The sequence below is a fragment of the Polypterus senegalus genome, chromosome 3 (assembly GCF_016835505.1).
Source record: "Polypterus senegalus isolate Bchr_013 chromosome 3, ASM1683550v1, whole genome shotgun sequence".
In the NCBI taxonomy this organism is placed as follows: domain Eukaryota; kingdom Metazoa; phylum Chordata; class Cladistia; order Polypteriformes; family Polypteridae; genus Polypterus; species Polypterus senegalus.
In genome coordinates this window covers 218,562,029-218,585,517 of record NC_053156.1, presented here as the reverse complement: position 1 = coordinate 218,585,517, position 23,489 = coordinate 218,562,029, and the positions used below count along the sequence as shown (strand labels likewise).

Below are 23,489 nucleotides of genomic sequence, written 5' to 3'. Positions count from 1 at the left end.
CAAAAACCCTGTTGGGGCCCGTGGTCACTGCCAGGGGGCGCTCCGTTGCCTTTGGAGCCATGGACCTCAGCACTTCCACCACACCCGGAAGTGCTGGGGGGAAGAGGACCGGGGACACCCGGAGGGCTTCCGGGTGCGCAGCCGGCACTTCCACCACACAGGGGAGTGTCGGGAAGCACCTGTAGCCCATCCGGGCATGTATATAAGGGACCGCTTCCCTCCATTCGATGGCTGGAGTCGGGTGGAAGAAGGACGAAGTCTTAGAGGAGAGGAGAGGAGGTGGACAGAACAGAAATGCATCGTGAGAATATATATAATATATATATATATAATATAGTGTAAATAAACGTGTGTGGTGATAAAACATCATGTCTGCCTGTCTGTGTCCGGGCTGTACCCCACACTATGTAGATTGTTGTTAGCTGTTAACATTTCTCAAACATGATGATGTTTTTTCTCAAGGAGCACATTGAGGAAACACAGTTTGAAATTGACAACCATCATTCTATGCTCATGTCTTTAGTTGTGTCTGTCTTCCACAAACTAAGGCTGAACCATATTGCCAGACTGAATACTCTCAAATTACAGGATCTGAGTGAGCGAGAGGGAGTGTAAGTCTGTAGGAGATCAGTGAGGTAGGGGCAAGCTTTAAACGTTAAGAGCGCTGTTTTGTATTGTATTCTGTAGTTAACAGGGAGCCAGTGAAGTTGAGAGAGAATAGGTGTAATATGTTCAGTGGATTTAGAACAGCAGGTTATTATCCTGCCAGCAGAATTTTGAAGAAGTTGTAAGCGATGGATACGTTTTTGTGGGATGCTAGATACAAATAGCATTACAGTAATCTATATGTGAGGTGACTCGGGCATTAACCAATACTTCAGTACTGTGTTGCGTAAGAACAGAACGAAGTCTAGAAATGTTTCGGAGATGGAAGAAGGCAGCCCGAGAAATGTTACTTATATGGGAGGAATTATTTAATAATACTTATTATTATTATTCAATAATTGCCATTATTAGTGTATAAATGGATATAAATAATTGCATTTAAATGATTTGTCAAAATTTGTTGTATGTAAACGATACTGTTTTAAACGTTATTGTTTTTTCATCAGAAAACCCGGTTTCCACGTCCACCTGCATTAAGGTGACCAGAATTTTTTGGGCCAATCTGGGGAAATGGGGGGCTAAAGGAGTGTAGACTCCTACCCTCGTGTTCTTCCACCACTACCGATGGAAAACTCTGAGTCGCACACACTGCAGATCAGGTAATCAGGTCGGACGCAAATACAAAAATTCACGCTGAAGCCCATCATTGAACTGACACTTCCTTTTAGCACTCATGTTGAATCACAGGGATCACCGTGCCAAAATGCAGAAACAACATCAATCCATCCATTTTCCAACTGCTGAATCTAAACACAGGGTCACGGGGGTCTGCTCGAGCCAATCCCAGCCAACACAGGGCAGGAACCAATCCCAGGCAGGGTGCCAACCCACCGCAGAACACACACAAACACACACTTGGGCCAATTTAGAATCGCCAGTCTACCTACCCTGCATGTCTTTGGACTGTGGGAGGAAACCGGAGTGCACGGAGGAAACCCACGCAGACACGGGGAGAACATGTAAACTCCATGCAGGGAGGACCCGGGAAGTGAACCCAGGTCTCCTAACTGCGAAGCAGCAGCGCGACCAGTGCGCCACCCGCAGAAACAACAGGTGGATGAAAAGAGCCGCCACGCTGCTCTCGCATCCAGAAGCATGCCACGCATAGACACAGCCACGGGCAGAGGCAGAGCACGGAATGCCTCTCTTAGGAAATACAGATCACGAGTAGGGACTCTAAACACTACAGAGTATAAAGCGAAAGCTTATCATGTGATTTCTCGCCAAAGTTGCAGGATGCGGCAAAGCATAACCTCAGTCAAAACACCGCGCACGCGCGCCGAGTTCATATTATCGTGGTGATGAGATACATTCAAAAAAGTGAACCAGCTGAAACCGGGGACAAAACGGGGACATGTTTCTGAGTGGGGACAGTTGTCCGAAAAAGGGGATTGTCCCCGCAAAACGGGGACGGATGGTCACCTTACCTGTATTAGTTTAAATGGCACTTTTGCCACTCGCAATAAGGCTTGACGTATCGTGTCGACTGGGAAACGCAGTGAATGCGGCGTCTATCTATATATGTCTATGTATAGGAATACTACTAGGCAAAGATTATTTTCTTCCGGGAGGTTCCGAGTGAAGGGGAAAGATGAGAGACAAACGCAATTGGTCACTTAACATATATCCCCGCCTATAAAGACATTTATGAGAGATGATTGGCTGTCACAAGAAAAGAGTGCCGGATATTCGGACCTTAATTAAGCGATTAGTTGTCATGGGCGTTTGTCAAACTGGAAATAATGTTCATCCGTTTTAAAGCTTAAAACGTGTCTCCTGATGTAGTGCCCGCCTCGTTTTTTTATTTCAAACCGTAAGCGCTGCCCTCTTGTGTGACGGTCAGACAAGAAGCCGAGGTGTTGAGCTATGCGCATTTTGCTTTCTCAGTTTGTTGTAATAAGGTTCTGCACGATAACATGGTTAGTAGGTGCATTGCGTGCGCCCGGGTTGTAAAACTTGCAGCTTGGGGGCTATTACTGGGCACCGTGCTGGCACTTGTTGTCGCTGCAGTGCGTACATTCACCTTTGAAGTAGGAGAGGACTTGCGACTGTCGGCGTGGGAAAAGAGGGACGTGCTGCCGGGCACCTTCAGTCCACAGGAAAAAGCTGAGTTTCTGCGAAGTTTCAAGGGTAAATAAGTGGGTAGATCGAGGCTGTGTGTGGGTGTTAGAAAATGTAACAGGTGCCTCTGTCACTTTGGTTTTTCTTCTCCACTAAAGGTTTATCAACAAACTGTCCTTTAACCTCTATCCTTCCTGTTTTATACACTGTACAAAGTTCAGAATATCTTTTTACTATATTTTTGTTTTTCCATAATTTGCTTCAGTCGATCAGACACAGCATTTAAACAACTGGAAACGTCTACCCTTATACTCTAAAACACGTGCGTTTTTGTAAAACTAGTTTTTAAGCCCTAAAATAATACTGGTATCCATATGTATTTATATGCATATGGCAGTGGTTCTCAAACTGTGAGACAGGACCCCCATGGTGGCGCGATGTAACAAAAAGGGGGGCGCAAAGATGTGTAAAAAAGAAAACAAGAATAAAAAATATGAAAAATGCATCAATTGAAACCAAAACAAATTAACTTAAACTACATTCTGATACTAGAAAAATAAATATAGAGTTAGATAAATGTCGATAAAAGTTAAGTAGGTATAATAAAATATGCATCTATGATATTCATTAAAAAAGAACAAATTGGTATTAGTGGGCTTCTTTCAAAAAAACGTTAGAGGGACACAATTAAAACTGTTATGAAAACTCAGGTCGCAAATACTTAAAAGGTTGAGAAACACTGGCCTATGGCACACCTAGACGGGTTGACCACCTGACCTTTTTTAGAATAAAAAATTGAGGAAGATGCTGACAGATTCATGAAATTAAATTGAAACGCCTTTGGTAAATGTACATACAGTATACAATGCACAATAAAGGCAGTCGTGTTTAATTTTCGATATTCTGTTTTGATCACTTTGTAAGTCTATGGAATCTGTTGCTTGTGTAAAAACACAGAGCAGACTTTCAGATGATTTTTTTTTGCGTTGTGGTTTGGCAGTTTTATAAGTTAAGACATTCATCCTTTTGTAGACTGTCATTCATTCAGAGTCACCAGGAGCCCATGAATAAACGTCTATGCATAGTTAATAAAACCCTGCAGAATTTTCTGTTTGCAATAAGGTGGCAAAACAACATGCTTCCCATAATGCAAGTATCTTCCATTTCATGTTCAAGGAGGGAGTTAGTTTTTGATTGCATTTCTTTTTATCAGTGCAGGGTGTTTCCTTAAGGCAAATTGTAAGTAGAGATGTATTGAGAAGGATTGCAACATATTCAAATGTATGCAGCCAAACATTACAAGTCATTTAAAAATTTTTCAACCAAGTTGTTCTTATGTAAAGTTTAGTTATGTTCTGCTGACTTATTTATCATGGTTACCAGTACTAAATTTGCTACACGTAAGTTGTCACAAGACATGCCTTTACCGTGCAGAAGAAAATCCATTGATACTTGTTCTCTGAATGGTAATATAATGGATTACAATCATTTTTAGTGTACTAGTCAAAATGAAAATTTTTGAAAAATATGTAACACAGCTCCCAAACCTGCTTAATCTAATTTTACTTTATAATATTCAGTCATGATCTTGCAAACACATTTCAAAGCACACAAGAGTACATTTAATGTAATTGCCTAACATAGAAGTGTATACATTATACAGGGTGAGCCAAAATGATGTACCACATTTCTCAATGTCATTGCACGAGGTAGAGGCAGCCAATGGGTTGGGGTGGGGGTCCTTTGATAGGCGATCCCTTATAGTTTTCAGTCGGCAACCTGCCTTGGCCTGATGCACACCGTGCTTTCGCTGTCAAAACATTCTTCAAAAACAACAAATCCATCATCACTACACAACGCGCCTTCCAAACGCACTTCAGCATTCCTCCTTACAGTGACATCCAAAATTGGAAAACAATTCTTCAGTGGGGGGCTAAATTTAGGCAGATGGGTACAACATTGAACATACAAAATGATGCTAGTGCAGGAATTTGCTGAGAGAAACTGGGAGAGCCATAGAAAGTTGTGCGTGAAATTTCTGCAAACCATTCATTGAGATGCTATCGTCATGTGCAGCAACGAGGCACATTTCCATTTAAATGGGTGAATAAATAAGCAAAACTTTCACTATTGGGCTAATACCAATCATCCTGAACTTCATCAGAGAACCCTGCACAATGAGCATGTTACAGTTTCGTGCGCTGTTGCACAATTGTAGGCCCTTACTTTTTTGAGGAGGAACAACGGTCACTGTCACTGCAGAACATTACATTGAAATGCTAGAGAACTTTATGCGGCCCCAACTGGAAAAAATGGATGTGGTGTATGCCTGGTTTCAACAGGATGGAGCAACAGCTCATATGGTGCAGAGATCCAGGGAAGCTGATCTCCCTGGGCGGCGATGTCGGGTGGTCTTTGTTATACGCCTGATCTCACTCTGTGCGATTTCTTCCTGTGGGGCTATCTCAAGTCGAAGGTATACGCACACCAACTACAAAACTTTGAAGCCCTCAAGGATGCTATTTGCCTCTTTGCTATTCCCCTTGAAATGGCCGAATGAGTCATGTGAGCATTCAGAAATCGTCTCAATGAGTGTATCGCTAATGATGGCCACCACCTTCAAGACATCATTTTTAAAACACTGAAAAAAATCATTTTGTTGCCCTTTCTTGTGCCGTAATGAAATTTATTTCATCTTGTAGTGTTTTTGAAGAATAAATGTTTGAAATGTGGTACTTCGTTTTGGCTCACCCTGTATGATAAAGTTACAATAAATGGGATAGTCTACATAAAAAGATGAACTAATGGGTGTGGACTGACAGCAGCTACATGTTAGTGCAGCATCAAGTCCACATTAAGCTAGTGGACTGACTGCAAGGCAGGAAAATGTCAAACACTAAAGCAAAAAATGCCCTGCCTCAAACAACTTCATTATACTAAAAATACTTGACAATGGCAAATGCAAACATTTTTTAAGAGTAATTAAAAAAAACTGCTTTGGCATAGCAAATTAGCAGTACAATATACAGTACATAAATTATACGTAAGTAAGACAAAAACTGACAATACAAGCTGTCCCATAAATAATTTGACCTCAGCTGATACTGTAGTATTCTGAAGAGTCATGAGCCTCCAGTTTTTAACTGTAAATATCCCTTCTGGGCCAGACGTCAGTCTTTTACAGGTTTCAACTTTGAAAAATTGTAAGTCAATGGATTCCCAACTTAGTACTTTGCAAAACACACTGCATAGAAATTTCTGTCCAATTAAGCCAAAAAGAGCACATCATGCTACTTCTCCTCCAAAGTGTACTGCTTCTTTGTCTCCACTAACTAAACTGCAGTCTATTGTCATGTTGAAATTCCAAGAAATAACAAATAATAGTAAACTTGGAAGACCCTCTTTATGCGGTGGTGCCATGAATCGTCTTTGTCATCTTATGCTTCTCAAAATGGGGAGTTCGTGCTCATAATTTTATTGGCACAGTAACACAAAACAAATATATATATATAATACATAAATGTGACAAATAATTTGAGTAAATGTATGTGGTGATAATACAAGATGGCAATTTTATTTTTCAGTTTTAATCGATCCAGTAACACAAAAAAGGATTCAGAAAATAATCTATGAACAACAAAGAATAATTTTTTTGCAGTGGTGCTACAAGATGCTGTGAAAGTTAAATTTTACCAATATGATTTTTAACAAGCTGATTATATATTGATTATATTGAATGACTTCTGTCCTTGTTATCTGTTAGCGTTCTCCTTTTAGCACTTTTAGAAAGCATTTTAATTAAAGCCTCTTGATCTGTGACCCAGTCCCTCTGCTTCTCCTCTGCAATGATAAGTATGGATAAGAGAACCAGTATAATCTAGTGTTGTAGAATCTTGACTCCAAGGGTCCTGTTTATTTGTAACTAGCAAGGATATGAGAAATTAAACTAATCATGCACTTGTTTAATTACTAAATGTATTCATGAAGTGTTACCACCATCTGTGAGTCAGTCATGTCTTTCCATGTATTGAGTGGCTCCACGTACATGTCATTAAAGGTATTTTTTCTTCCTGGAATGGCTTTGTGATTAAACTTTGTTAGTGTCAATTAAATAAAGTGCAGACAACCATAGATGGCACAGAAAACTCAAATTAGAAAGTCAAGTTGCAAAATATTGGAGTGAGGGGTTGGGGTGTCTGCTTGATGTGTATTCTTATTTAAGAAAAACATTCACTCTTCTCAAATTCTTGCTTTAAATCTGACCACACATTTATCCAATACATACTTAATTTTTGCCACTAAAAAAGAAGCTTATGACTTGAAGCCCAACAAAAAAAAATACTCATCCGACTGGACCATAACTGAGTGACATTTTAAATACAGTACATATTGAGATATTCTAAGGAAAGAGTAGGTCTGCAGTTCTTGTAAAACATATATCAAAATGACATTTTATCAGCATCAGTTTAGTGTTTTGTTTTCAATATATTGAAATTATCAGCAAGAAGCACAGTGTCTTAGTTGTAAGATATTTGTTTTATGACTAAATGTTTGTAGTCTCTACAGTCAACACTCCACTATTAACTTATTACAAGGTTTTAGATTATCTTAATTACTATTATCTGTTTGAATATTAATATTTCCATTAAGCTACAGTTTAATTTGCTGTAATAATTATGCTATTTTTGGATGACCTATAAGTTGTCGAGGTAATATTTTATAGTTTGACTTGTTTTGATTTATCAACAGAAGCGATAAGAATACCAACAGTGTCGACTTCTGAAACCGATTTGAATATTTCAGCACTGGAAGAGTTTAATGATTTCCTTCAGAAAGGTAGAGTAACTTGCTTTGAAACCAGTCATTAACCTTGGTCTAGAGATGTACTTTGTATGGAGTGAAGTATGCATCAATACATAGTAGACCGGGAATTAAGTTCATTTTCAAGAGCATTTATAAATGTAGCTATTTTGAATAGTAAATGCCATTAACAATTAAAACTCTAAACAATATACTGTACATGCAGCTAGCATTATTTCCTAATGATTTGGCACTGTAAACCATGAGATTAATGTTGTAAATTTGAATAGTGGCAGTTTCTTCCATCCAATTTTCATAGATTTATTTTCTTTCTGCATGCTTTGATCAATAAACCTTGTATTACCTTCTCTTCTGCAGAGCAATACTAGAAAAGTGAATGTGCATGTCTTAGACACTGTACAAACAGAATTATACACTAAGGGCCGGGTTATACTTGATGTTTACGCGCACACATCATGGTTACCATGTGTTCCCAGCGCTCTTTTGACATGTCCTCTGAGCTTCAATGTTTGATGAATGATTTGATGCGGTGAAGCAAACCATCAGACTTAAATGCTGACATACGAATGTATTCATGGTGTTTTTCTTCATCCATTTCTCACATAGGCAATACAAGTTTTGCATATTCCCTATCGTAATGATGCAGTACATTTAATTGTCTCAAATACCATCTTCTGTTTCGCTGTTGCTGTCTTTTTTTGCACCTTCATGACAGCATCTCACACTGCCACGTACTGGAATCCTCTACATTTACATAAAGTATGTGCAAGTATAGTCAGTACACTGCTTGCATAGCAACAGCATCCGCAAGTGTACGCATAGCGTAGCATCAAGTATAGCCTAGCCCTTACACAGTATGAAAATAGAAGAGCTTTACTTATTCCTTTCTAAAGACTTGTCTTTAGATATTAAATAAGACTTGTCTTTAGATATTAAATAATAAATTAACATAAATATTGCTGTATAATGTTGAGTAAATTCATCAAAAAGAAAAAAACTATTTTACGTTAAGTTGTCTTACTTTATATGTGATTGTACATGTAAGAGTAATTCAGTGATATTTTACATATGCTTCATAAGCATACATAGAGAGTGGTTTTGTGTTACTTACATGTTTGTTTTATTTTTATTAGAAACTAGCTGTGTTACCCTATTTTGCCCTAGACATTTTCTAACTCAGTAGGTTTCAGTTATAATACCGTTTAATTGGATGTACCAGAAGTAATGTGTAACAAAGTACTTTTTTGTAGACAATATTTGTAATTTTTGCCCATGGACTATTATTAGTGATTAACTTGAACTGCTTACTGTTGAACATGCTACATATAGGGTGGTCCAGATCTAATTATGCAATTTTCATTACGCTATAACTTATTAAGTTTATTACATACAAAATCACCTGAAAAATCCCGGACCATCGAGAAGTGTGCAAACTGAAGACATGAAGAACCGTCCTTGCGCCAAACTGGAATCATCTCCGCATAAATCAAAGTCATCCAGACAATCTGGATCTGCATAATTAGATCTGGACCACCCTGCACAGATGTTTGTGTGTTTGCAGCGGAGCTCTGTGTTAAAGGGCATCACCAAAAGCAGTGCTTGGTAATAGGGCTGAATACTGTATCAGTGGTTAATTTGTATATTTTTTTTTAAATGTATTTATTTTTTTACACTTCAAAAAGCGCTTAACACTGATTGTTCATTGGCATTGCTAACTACTCGACAATATGCAGATGAGCAATAGTTGTGGCTTTTTTAACAACACAAGGCTAATCACTAATTAAAATGTAGTGTAATCAGTTCTTTCCCTGTTTCTAAGTGCACTCATTTCACCTGTCGAGTTCATCTGTAAACCAGTATTGTGGAAATCTGAAACAAACTACTGATGCAAGAGAAAATAATAGTTTTGAAACAATGTAGCTATTGCCCAACAAAACTAGCTTTATGAAGTGAATGACGACCTCATATTGAACAATTTTCTTTTATATTTTTGTTGAAAAGTGGTTGAATAGCATAGAAAACTTAACATCCTTTTATTTCATATTGCATTCTTATTTTTTAAGAAGAAAGTTGAAGCTGCTTAATATTTTCTTCTTTTTTTCATTCAGCTTTGTCTAGCTTGTGGAAGAAGTGACTATTTTCTCATTCTCCTTTTTTATTTAGCCTTCCCTGTGGTTTTTTCATCCAGTTTGGTCCAACATGAGATTGTCTCAGATTACAGCCACCTATTCAAAGTGTCTGGCTCAGACCCAACACTCCAGCCATACATGATCATCTCCCATATTGATGTTGTCCCAGCTCCATCAGATGGATGGGATGCTCCGCCTTTCTCTGCACAGGAAATCAACGGTTTCATCTACGGCCGTGGGACTCTTGACAATAAGCAGTCACTTATGGTATTCACCAGTATGGCAGTTTCAAAGTTATAAAAAAATTGGTTTTGTCGTCTTGCATATTGGTTAAAGGATATCATTCATTTAAATGAAGTTTTTGGCTTATTTTATTTATTCATGTTTTTGCCAGGGTTCACTGCAAGCTTTGGAATATTTGCTTAAAAGAGGATATAAACCACGCCGCACATTTTATCTTGGGTTTGGGCATGATGAGGAGGTATGTCATTAACATATAGTTGATCAAAATAGGACAAAGATGACTTTTTCAAGATTTTCTTTTCGTTTTTTTTTTTTGGTTGCGTTTTTTTTCCCACTTTTTTCAGCTTGCTGTACAGAATAACTACTGAAATGCAGTGTTCATTTTAGGTTCCTTGGTCCACCAAAGTGTTGTTAAAAGACAACATAAACACACAAAAGAAATGTTAAATATCCATTGTGGATTTGCTCTTTTTTGCTTTCTAGCAAACAAAAAAAATAAAAAGCTATATGTGCCTATGTTCAGACACACCAATGTGCAGTCTTTAAGAGTTGGATGAGAGTGATGGCCATTTGCATTATCTTCTGCACTGTTTACTTGTGGGACTGGAAAGGAGTGCAATCAGCAGAGGGTCAGAGGTAGGCTCAGAGAAATTTTCAGTTTATTGTCCATCTAACTAAAGAAACAAAAGGCAGATACATGAGCTACATTGCAATCTCCAAATCCTTCCCTAGCATTCCCTTCAAAATAGTTCCCATAAGAATTGTGTCAGCCTCCAACATGTGATGGAGTATACAAACAAGGAATTTTGGGGTTCCCAAAGTACCCTTTACTTCTGGTCAACCTGCAACCTATGTAATCATTTTTGTATTATGCAGTCTGACTTGTTTAGCAATAACCTAGCAACTTTAGAGTTTACTTTCTGAATGATTTTGCTTAGATAAGATTATGTTGGATAATCAAATAAGCTGATGTTTGCTAAGCTTTTTCAGAAAAGGCAAACCAAATATCTCTTATTAAGTCAATCATGTGTACATTTCACAGTACATTTTATACATAGAAGTTGAATTGCTTTTCTAGAGCTACTGTTTTTGCAAGATGCAATAGATGCCAAAATTGGAAAGTGCATGCAGAATGTGCATCATAAATAAAAAGTGAATGCTTACAAATTCTAGTGTTTGATTATACGGAAGATAATTTTAAATATCCAAGCAATGAACGGTAAAACTGTTGGAAGTACAGAGTCAGGAATACAGTACAAGCGTTTGTTTTCTGTTTCCCACCCCAAGCAAAAAAGTACATAATTTGTCAAATTTAATAAAATGCATGGTTAAAAACAAAAAAAAGAAAAGTTTATTGTCATAGTATCACTACATAAAAGACTATGTGGCAATATATGCAGTAGGACATAAAAGACTATGTGGCAATATATGCAGTAGTTGTATAGGCAAAATAACTGACTTTCTCAAGATAACCTTTGTACAGCTGTTGTCTGGTTGGTTAAATTTAATATGCAGTGATGAAAGGAAGGGGAAAGATTAAATCAGCAATCTTTGGTTTAAAGTCCAATGCCGTAGTACTGTAACTGGCTCACACTACTTGCATGCAAAATGCGGATAGTCACTAATTTCTGGGAGACATCCTGCTTTAAAATTTTGCTATAGCTACGAATATGTGAATCTGATATTGTGTTATGTATTTACTGTAACATCCACTATAAGGCCTCCACTATATAAATTGGTGCAGAATGTTGTGAGGTAGTGTTATGGCAGACATTTTGTTGTGTTTCTATACTCACATTACCACAGTATTTTTAATACAATAGCTTCTATAGATAGATAAAACCATAAAATGTTATCTTAATCCTACTAACAATATATTTCCAGTGCCTTGTGGAACAGGATGGAAAAGACACCCAAAGATCAGAAAGATTAAACTTCTGACTCCCACCCCACCTGCATGAATAAATATAAACCAATGTAGTTTATCTCTGTCCAAGTGAAAATGAAAAAGACTCTTGTTAAAAGTAAACAAATATTGTCATGTACAGGCAGCATGAATTTAGGTGTAGAAAGTTTATAATAATGACTTGTTAGAACAGTCACATGGCAAAAACCACCAAAAAAACAAAAAATATAGAAAAATGGCTGAAATGCTAAAACTAAAGGGTAATTTTAGTAGTTTTCAAGTCAAAGTTACTTCTTCACAAACATGGTATATATGTATTTGCCAAGCGAAATTGTGTTCTAAACTTAAATGTTATTTGGACAATTAAAAAAAAATACATACAGTATTCTGTCCTGGAATTTAATAATGGAAGCGATGGAGGAATCAGAAAACAAAATCCTATACATTTACTGAATTTATCCATTTTTCATGCCAAGAAAGTTAATGAGCATGGATCCACATCTTGAAATTACAAACACATCGTAAAATAGCTTATGCATGTCATTTTCAAACAAAAAAAAAAAAAAACTTACATTGCTGCTTATATTGCAAAACATTTCTATGCCATAAATAACGAGTAAGAAATAAATGCTATTTTCAGGCACTGTCAAATATGAATTAAGAGGGTATGTCTAAAGTAGATTACAATGTAAGCAGTATTTAAAATATTTTGATAAAGCTGCTATAGAACATGGAAATTGAGCGGAGATGCATCCATGACCCATTAACTATGCTTGCCCTTTCTTGGACAGATGTACTACAAATATTGCAGTTACCAAATAAAGTTTACCAGTGCTGAAATACAATTTTGTACCTTCGTGGTTGTTTTTTCAGTCAGTCAGTCACTGTCCAACCCACTATATCCCAACACAGGGTCATGGGGTTCTGCTGGAGCCAATCCCAGGGTGCAAGGCAGGTACAAATCCCTGGGCAGGGTGCCAGCCCACTGCAGGGCACACAGACACACCAAGCACACACTAGGGATAATTTAGGATCGCCAATGCACCTGACCTGCATGTCTTTGATCTGTGGGAGGAAACCGGATCACCCAGAGGAAACCCACACAGACACGAGGAGAACATGCAAACTCCATGCAGGGAGGACCCGGGAAGCAAACCCAGGTTTCCTTACTGCGAGGCAGCAACACTACCACTGCACCACCGTGCTGCCTGGTTGTTTTGTTTTAATCCCAATATGCTCATTACCTTTGGTTTCACCACTGTATAAAAATAATATACACCTAGTAGTTATTAGTGAGAGTACTGATGCATTCTACCTTCCCAAGAAAATCACAGGTGCAGAAAGTATTTTTAAATTACTGTATCGCCTATATTATAAAGAAAAATACAGTACTCTCTTTAATTTTATAGTAATTATTTGGCAAATACAGTGTTAATTGTGAACAGTACTTTTATGAACAGTTATTTTTATGCACTGTTTACTTTTTAAATAATGAAACAGAATTCACATTACTATGAAATGTATAAACAGCTCACTCCTTTTGTCTAGGCACTCTTAGTCATGGAGTGCACATTTATGTCACATTAACTGTCATTAAGACTTTTTTAAATTGTGTTAAGATTTGATTTCAATTTTGAAAATCATTTTGCACACCTTTCTAAATTCCTTTTATGTTAATCAACTCAGTATAAGTATTCATTTTGTAATTTCTTGGAACTTTTTGGTATGCACGCTCAGGCCTGTGCTTTATTCTGTAACTTAAGGTTTAGTTTTGGAATAATTTTCTTAAAGTCATGTAGACTTACAATTTTATACAATAAATAATATTGGAATCATTAGGAAAGTGTTTGCTGTTACATCTATACTCCATAAAATGTAGCTTTGGAAGACATTATATGCATGACTATTATGAGAATGTGAACAATAGTAGAAAATGACCAATTATAAAAGTATCCAAATTAGAAGAAGCAAAACCTATAACGCCAGTTACATTAAACAAAAACTAAGGTTTAGTTCTAAAGTGTTGAAGTTAAAAAGATTCCATATGGCACTTCTATCAGCATGACGAAAAAACCTCTCCATTCAAGTACTTGCCAGGTTGTTATGCAGCAGTCAATAATACAACAACTTCAGGAAAAGCAATCTTTAATTTATTTTACTGACTTTGAGAGGGACATGTACCCAGCTGCCATTCTTTTAAGATTTCCCTGAGTGTCTTATGGAGTTATTCCTCAGTATTCTAAAATTGCTTGCTAATGAACCTGATTGTGTAGGGTTGTCAGAGAAACAAAAATGCATGACATGTAATTCAGCCTAGTTTAAATTTCTCGAGTCTTTCACTAAACTCCGTGTTACACATATATAGTATACATTAGTATATACATGGCATGGCAAGTGATTTGTGACAGTTTGCATTATGTACAATTTAGTGGATCGATTTTACCTTTGGACTACAAATCTTCTGTACTTTAGGTGAATGGTCTGAATGGAGCTAAGAATATAGCAGCCCTTTTGAAGTCCAGAGGAGTGAAGCTGAGTTTTATTCTTGATGAGGGCATGGCTGTGCTTGATGGAATTATAAAGGGCTTGCAAGGACCAGCTGCTATGTAGGTGTATTTTATTTAACTTTATTAGAAACCTTTAGCCCTTTAAATGTCTTTAAGGTGGTCTGTATATAGTTTTGGGTAACTGTTGCACCATCTTAAGTAATGCAGAATTGTCCACTGTATGGTAACAATCAGTTTTACCTGCTTTTTTCTGTACAGCATTGGAGTCAGTGAAAAAGGAATCATGACAATCAAACTTACAGTTACTATGAAGCCTGGTCATTCATCAACGCCACCAAGAGAAACAACCATTGGCATTCTGTCTACAGCTGTGTCCAGGTGGGAACAATATATGAATATATAAAATATATATATATATATATATATATATATATATAAAATCCAATGTCTGTCCACTTTTCACGAGAGAACTACTTAACGGATTTGGATCGGGTTTTTTTTCTATAATTTGCTTGAACATTCGTTGATTTTAGCAACTTCTCTCATTGCGCTGTGTATCATAGGTCTCTTGCAGTACCGATTTATTTGCGCAAATCTGAGAGACACGCAGCGGGCCGAGGGGAGGGGGCAGGGCCCTCCTCACTTGCGCTCCAGCCTTGGGGCATGTACCTTACCTCTGCTTATTTAGCGAACGAGAGAACTACTTCACAGATTTAGATCAGGTTTTTTTTTATAATTTGCTTGAACACTCTGGTAGATTTTGCGACTGCTGTCATCATGCCAAGAATCATAGTTCGCTTGCAGAAGCTATTATATTCTCGCTAATCCAAGACAAAGGCTGCGGGCTGAGGGGAGGGGGGAAGCGTGACGTCAAGAGTGGGGAGCCAGGTAGGGCCCTACTAACTGTCCTTTTTCACTAATACGTGGGCGGAGCTGCAGGCCATGGCTAGTACTGTATATACTGTATGTCAGTATGTGTGTTTATGTGTATTTGTTTATATACATGTTTGTATGTAAGCATATACTGCATAAACTGCTCAGAAAAATTTAAGGAACCCTTTCAAAACACATCAAATCTCAAAGGGAAAAAAAATCATGCTGGATATCTATACTGATAATGACTGGGTAATGTGTTAGGAACGAAAGGATGCCACATCTTTTGATGGAAATGATAAACCTACAGAGGGCTGAATTCAAAGACACCCTGAAAACCAAAGTGAAAAAATGATGTGGCAGGCTAGTCCATTTTGCCGAAATTTCATTGCAGCAACTCAAAATCGTACTCAATAGTTTGTATGGCCCCCATGTGCTTGTATGCATGCCTGACAAAGTGGGGGATTGGGGGAAGCATGATCCTACTGAGACGATGAATGGTGTCCTGGGTGATCTCCTCCCATATCTGGACCAGGGCATCACTGAGCTCCTAGACAGTCTCAGGTGCTACCTGGTGGTGTCGGATGGACTGAAACATAATGTCCCAGATGTGTTCTATTTGATTTAGGTCAGGTGAGCGTGGGGGCCAGTCAATGGTATCAATTCCTTCATCCTACAGGAACTGTCTGCATACTCTCAGCACATGAGGCCGGGTATTGTAATGCACCAGGAGGAACCCAGGACCCACTGCACAAGCATAGGGTCTGACAATGGGTCCAAGAATTTCATCCTGATAGATAATGGTAGTCAAGGTGCCATTGACTAGCCTGTAGAGGTCTGTGCGTCCCTCCAAGGATATGTCTCCCCAGACCATCACTGACCCACCACCAAACCGGTCATGCTAAATGATGTTACAGGCAGCATAACATTCTCCACGGCTTCTCCAGACCCTTTCACATCTGTCATATGTGTTCAAGGTGAAGCTGCTCTCACCTGTGAAAAGCACAGGGCACTAGTGGTGGATCTTCCAATTCTAGTATTCTATGGCAAATGCCAATCGAGCTCCATGGTGCAGGGCAGTGAGCACATTGGGCCCTCTGGCCACCCTCATGAAGTCTGTTTCTGATTGTTTGGTCAGAGAGGTCATTTTGTAGGGCTCTGGCAGTGCTCATCCTGTTCCTCCTTGCCCAAAGGAGCAGATACCAGTCCTGCCAATTGGTTAAGGACCTTCTATGGCACTGTCCAGCTTTTCTAGAGTAACTGCCTGGAATCTCCTCCATGCCCTTGAGGACTGCTGGGAGACACAGCAAACCTGGCAATTGGACATATTGATGTGCCATACTGGAGAAGGTGGATTACCTCTGCAACTTCTGTAGGGTCCTGGTATTGCTTCATGCTACCAGTAGTGACACTGACCGTAGACAAATGCAAAACTAGTGAAAAAACAGAAAAGATGAGGAGGGAAAATTGTCAGTGGCCTCCACCTGTTAAACCATTCCTGTTTTGGGGGTTGTCTCATTGTTGGCCCTCTAGTGCACCCGTTGTTAATTTCATTAACACCAAAGCAGCTGAAACTGATTAACAACTCATTCTGCTACTTAACTGACCAGATCAATATCCCAGAAGTTTCAGTGACTTGATGCTATACTCTTGATTAAAAAGTGTTCCTTTAATTTTTTTGAGTAACATATATATAAACAGTATATATATATATATATTTTTTTTTTTTTATATTTTCATTATTGTGGTTCACTTAACAATATAATACAATATATCATTCTCTTTTTATTCAACTGAAGTTAAAGTCAAAAGGCATAATAAGCACCTACATTAAAACAGAATAAAAAGTTAAGATGTTAATACATTGCGTTACCTACCTTTTTAGAAGAGCCCTTATATTTTTACTAAAGCTGTTAATCAGTCATCAATCAGCAAGCTGATTTTTCTGAGTCGCCACAAGCATACTACTGTAAGCATAATTCAAAGCGTCTGCTTAAGATGGAATCAAATTTGGTTAGGTACGGGAAAGACACATGCAGTAGAACAAGGTATTTAAAACAAATGATTATAGGGCTGGAGGGGCAGAGGGTTGAAAGACAAAACCTTAACATATAGTTTCACAAATTAAGTGAGCCCAATGCTTATTTCTTCACTGTGTGTTGTAAGAAACCACAGCATTGCCCAAGTTGAAAAAAGTTAGAAAATGTATGCATGGCATAACATTCAGGTATGTCTGAGGGTAGTACAGGCACTGTGGCCCTAAATAGACAGTAGGTAGATTCTAGAACCTTCTAAATCCATTTCAGGGCTGTGGGGTCCAGAGGCCATCTCACCACAACTGGGCAAAAGGCTGAAAACAGGCCTGGGCAGGACATCAGTCTGTCACAGGGACCACTGTTACACACACACACACACACGCACACCATATTCATTTACGGTGGCAATTTGCAATTGCCAATTAACATAACCTAAGTAAATAAAACACAAAAAAATAAGAACTTTTTCTTTGCTTGACTATGTCTTGCCAAATTAATTTTTATGAAATGGGACTTGCAAAGCTACTCAGTTATGGCAAATGTTAGGGAATAAGAGAAGTAACAGGCAATCTTTATTACAATGAGTGTCCATTATGGACATCAGGTGAATGTGGCACTCTAATGATAAACTGTAAGGCAGGAACACATTTTTACAACTAAAGCAAAATGTGTTTTTTGGGACTAGTTAACCTGTTTTTTACAATTCAGAAAGCTTAATTGCTTATTTTAATTTAAACTGCAGCACTATGATTGTAGTTGTTGACTGTTTTGTTAACCAGCTATCTGTTAAAAATAAGCTGCAAATGACAAAGGAACCACCAACTCTCCAGCTATTGCGCTTCCATTTAAACTTATGTAAATGCATCATTAAGTATGTGTGTTAATAAAAAAAAAATTAATAAATGAGATAGGAGGGAAGGACTAAAAGTTACAAATCTGTTCCAGACCACAAAACATTTGGATAATGTTTTCAGAATATAAAAAATCTACAATATGATAATTGTTTGTCTTGGAAGAATGAAAGCACAATCAAACCATATAATTAAAAACCAAGTTGGAATGAAAACCTGCACCGACTGCGGACTTCTAGGAGTTTCATAAAATTCTCCACGATTTTCAGAGTCCCAAACTGTAGCATTTATGCCTACATATAGAACCCCATTCTCTTTTGTTTAATACTTATACTTGTTATCTCTTCATCATCAAAACTTAGTTTTAAAATATGAAACAAATATTTCAACAAATATGATTCCACATAAATGCCAGTGCTGTGTTTTTGTGTGCTTCTTGTTTGTCCTTGCGATGCTGTTCAAATTTAGCACAAGTTGTTATTCAAACTGAATTCCCTCTTGGTGTAAATATATTGTGACAGTGTTTGTTTCAGTAAAGGACTGTTTGCGGCACTCAAAAAACTTCCTTAGGTGGGCAACCTGCTAAAACTGAGACATTCTGATATTCTTCAGTTATTTATCAGGATGCATAGCCTGATATCAGGGCTATCCCTGTCACCAGAACATCTGGTCACACAAGTAAATTATAGCATCAGTGAAACAGTGATTGGAGTTGTGAGAATGGTTTAGTGTCAGGCTAATACTAAGTAAATGTTTATTTACTTTGCGCAACATGACTTATATGCCATAGGGTACTTCATTCATATCTAGATAACTGGAGACCGCATGACCCTTGTGGCAGATGGGCATGAATTAAGGCAGTTCTTTGGCTATACTCACATTTCTCTAATATAAACTTTTTACATTTCCTTTTGGAATCATTAGTTGGCATATGGATTGAGAAGGTCTCACTTGGAGGTCTTCAGCCTCCTGAGGAAATCTCAGTGTACAGAATGTAAACACATTGATGGTTCCAATAGGAAAGCTGTCTTTAATAATCTGAGTTGTGGTCAACCAACTCTCCGCCACAGGAGAATCCCTACAGCAAAGCTTCCAGGATGAGCTGGGAATGCAAATTGAGCAAATGAAGATTTGTTTGGAGTTTGAAAAGCAGCTTGGAAACAAATCCATGACCACGATAAGCAGATAAGCAGACAGTCAGGTATCGTCGTTAAGTACTAACCTCACTCACTGAACTGGAAGACAGAAAGCACAGAAACTGCATTTGCATCCTGGAAATCAAAGAGAATGGTGGAAGTGGAAAGACGTATTGAATTTCGAAAATAATCTATGGCCAGTTCTGTTTCCAGCTTTTGGTATTTTTTCACCTGTTGGGGAGAGATATCACAGGATATATACTGTACCTGTATATGGCTAATCAAAATTCACTCTGTCTGCTGCCATTAATATTAAAGCTCAACTAGAATAACTGCCAGATTATTCTGAAGGATAATATTCTGTCTCAAGACTTCTCATGCCTCAGGATACATAATCTTTGACATCCCGAAGTGTGCTTCGGTGGCCATTAACAACTTTTAAGTTCTAGTCATTTTTCCTTTTTAATGGCTGCTATTTATCTCATTTTTTCTTTCATTTCATAAGTTTCATTTTCTCTGCCAAGCTACTTGAGACAGTTTTGTTTTTTGTGCAGGTACAGAAGCCTTACTGTTGGCTTTTTTGACTGTACTAAATCATACTGGGGATGAATGTTCTGTTTCTTTGGAATGGGAAATTATAGATGGTCTATTTCTGACACTGCCTTTACTGATAGATCAGCTGCCTAGAATCAGGTGCTGCAGAACTGGAATGTGCAGTGGGTGAGCTACATGCCTGTGAGGGTTTATAAATAAGGTATTCAGTTTAGTTGTGATTGTTGTCTGCACACAGGCAACGTGGAAGGTGTGGAGAGGCGTGCCAGGTCCTAGAAGTATTACCAGCTCAATGAGAGCTGAAAACCCACCTAATGGCACTGTGAACCAGATGTTGACAATTGGGCAATGTTTTGCCACTGATGACATCTTTCCCCCTTGAAATTTTACCACTTTTGACATGTTTTTGGTTGGGCGGAGGATGTTGTCCCACTTGCAGTTTTGACATTTGGGCAGCCACACGTAACCTTTAAAATAGCACAAAAACCTGCCCAGCTCCAATAATGCCTTAAAAAATAGTACAATTTGCCATAAGAACTGCACATCTGGCAACCCAAGATGGGTTTCAAGAGATGGATGGGTAGGGGATTGTTTTGGGGAGAGAGCCCTAAGATTGCTTGTTGGCAGTTGTATTTCCGGTGGATACATGCTATGTGGATGCAGGGAAGCTCTAGCACTTCTTATTTTATTAATTTGCCTCCACTTCATCTCTTAGTTTTTCTTTCCCGTGATCATGGCTAATTTTTCTGTTGCCACTTGAAATGTCCAAGGATTTGTTTCAAGTGCTAAGTGTGTTGGTGATCTTGATTATTTATGGAGAAAGAGAATGGATGTGGCATTTCTTCTGGCAGCCAAGCTATTGGCCAAAGATGTGCCAAGATTTTCTAACAAATAATACTTGGTGGCAGCTTCTGCATCGACTAACACTAAAAAGTGTGGTGTGGTTATTGTTTTCGGGCCAACTTGAAGCTAAAAATTTTCAGTGCAGGTTCAGATGATACTGGCAGATTCCAGCAACTTGCTGCTTGACTTAGTTTATTAGGAAAATAGTCTTGCGTTGCATATTCACTGACATCGTAAGAGTGTGCATTCCTCAAGTATATAACTGGTGAAATCCTGAATCTGACGGGTTTTGATAAAATTTTCGGTATGGATGCAAACACTTTTATGAATCCTCTACTCGATAAAGTGCCACCGTCTATTTCTCAGTGCATACCTCGGTCAACTTGCTTGCTGTGCAAATTTGCCTCAGATTTGAACTTGGCTGATTCCTTTCATTGTTAAATCCCTCTGTTAAAATGTTTTTTTTGTCCATCAGACACAATTCTTATTTGAGACTAGATTATATTTTTATTTTAAAATCTGTTATTTCCCTTTCTGTTAACGTGTCAGCCAATCTCTCAGATCACTGCTGTACGATGGTGGGAAAATTACCTTGCAGTTTCATTATCTCAAACAGCTCATTGGAGGTTCAACATGTCTTTGCTGCACAAGAAAGAATTTTGTGATTTGCTTGCCTCAAATCTCGAAGATTTCATTAATATTAACTCTGGCTCTGTTGATGACCCATCATATGTGTAGATGACAGTAAAAGGGTTTATTTGGGACCACAACCACAAGATTGGATATGTTAGTAATTTTGCTTACACTTGCTGGCAAAAAATCATTGATCTTAAGTCTCGTCTCACATCTTTGGAGGAAGCTTGCCCTCGTGTGGTGAGTTAGGAGTATAAGCTTTTGATTTCAAGCACATGTTCTGAATTCAACTCTTTACTGTAGGAGAAAGCTAAATTTGATATTCACTGCCCTAGGGTTCGCTGTTATGTCTCTGGTGCTAAGACTAGCAAATTATTTGCATTAGGATTGGAACTGAGATTATGGGAATCTGAAGCTTGTACACTTATTTCTTCTATTAAAATCAATTGAGAACCTTAACTAACAACCTTCTGGATATTGTGATGGGTGGCCATGGCCATTACCGACCAGAACATCAACTGGATGAAGGACTGGGAGAGAGAGCATCAGCAAGGCAATACTTTCCCCGGGGCGCTAGAGGGCAGCTCTCCTGGGCATCTGTGGCACCATGGATTCCCACAGGGTATGCTGGGAATGATTCCACGTCTGATTAATGAGCCACCTGGAACTCTCCCAGGTCCATTATAAAAGGAGCCGCCTCACTTCATTCAGGGAGCCAGACTTTGGAGGAAGTGGATGAAACTTGCTGGGAGAGGAGTGGAGGTGGTGAAATGAGAAAGAAAGAGAAGAAAAGGACTGGCCTTTGGTGAGCTTTTTGTACTGTGCTGTGAGGAGCAGAGAAAAGTGCTCCCCTGCTGTAAATAAAGGTGTGAGCTGGATTGGAACTTGTGTCTGCCTGTCTGTGTTAGGTTAGGGTGGCTGTATGCACCGCGGTGGTCCACAATATAAATGGTCGTTTTTTGGAGGTTTACTCTGATTTTTTTACTCAAAGCTCCAAGTCTTCTTCAGATATTAATTAATTTTAGATAAACTGACACTTCTCATTCTTTTAGCTGCATTGGATTCCCCAATTACAATACATTATCAGTACTGTATTCTTTGAATTCTGCAAAATTGCAGGGGACTGATGGATTGTCTCCAGACATCAACTTAGCACCATCTTACATGCAGATGCTGAACTCTGCTATTTCCTTCGGCTAACTCACTGAAATATTTGGGCATTAAAATTTCTTTGTTTCTGCAGGACTTTATAGTGTCTCACTAGAGTCATATTTTTAAAAGTGATAAGGAATTCCTTTCTTCATGGTTATTTCTTCCACTGTCTTTTCATTCCAGATTGACCATTATTAAAATTAATATATTTCCTTGCTTCAACTTTGTTAGTGTTATGCTCTCTCTGTCTCCCCCTGTAAAACACTGGTCAGAATTTAGATCTCTTTTTATTTGCATTTCTATAGAATGGTAAGAGACCTTCAATTAAGTGTTTTCACTTTCATTCTAGTTAAGTTTGAGGGTATGATGTCTTTGCCAGACCTAGAGTTATATCACTAGACACATACCCTTCAACCAATATGGAGCTCATTAAATATTCCCACAAATCTACCATCCTTATTTCCTATTGAATCCATCACAGTGTCCCATAGATCCCTCTCTGTTCTGCCCTGAAGCTAAAGTCACACCTCCCTTAGTCTTATATTCTCTGCAGATTTGGCAAAAATGGATAAAGCAGCATGGCAGAGTCATACCATCTTCCAGAATCCTGCCCTTTGTATTGATAGCAGGTCAATCTCTTTTGGTCAAGGGCTGGCCTGGGCATTAGGATGCTTGATGATATTTATGACTATGTACTCAGAAAATTCCAATTTTCAGGTCCTGGTTTACTGTTCCTTCTTCTTTGATCCTTTCATCACAAAAATATCTAGATAACCTTTTGTTTTCCTTGCTTGCATTTTATACTTTTACAGTTCATTTAATTTACCTGTTATGACATAAAGCATTATGAGGAGTGAAATACTTGTGCACTCTTCTGTTTGTACTTCTGCTGCTAGGATGACTTCATACAGCAGAAACATCTTGCTGATGCAGAGGTGCAAACAGCCAGTGACAGCGAGTTCATACCTGCACACTGAGTCTTCTGGTGTTTCATTAACATTTACTGGGGATCTGTTTGCTGTCAGAAGTTTCTATCAGAGATGAAAAAAGGAAAATAGATAGAATATACAAGATGGTGTA

At 38.3% G+C, this 23,489-nt stretch overlaps 1 protein-coding gene across 1 annotated transcript in view; it reads left to right on the top strand.

Moving 5' to 3' along the window:
- The first annotated feature begins 2,354 nt into the window (after positions 1–2,354).
- The window catches only part of LOC120525857 (N-fatty-acyl-amino acid synthase/hydrolase PM20D1.2-like), a 67,520-nt gene continuing 46,385 nt past the window's right edge, over positions 2,355–23,489 (top strand). Inside the window, exons 1-6 of the mRNA XM_039748492.1 lie at positions 2,355–2,796; positions 7,477–7,563; positions 9,712–9,944; positions 10,072–10,158; positions 14,299–14,432; positions 14,592–14,711. Of these exons, the coding sequence (XP_039604426.1) occupies positions 2,583–2,796; positions 7,477–7,563; positions 9,712–9,944; positions 10,072–10,158; positions 14,299–14,432; positions 14,592–14,711 (875 nt within the window). The 5' untranslated portion in view covers positions 2,355–2,582. The remainder of the gene's footprint in view (positions 2,797–7,476; positions 7,564–9,711; positions 9,945–10,071; positions 10,159–14,298; positions 14,433–14,591; positions 14,712–23,489) is intronic.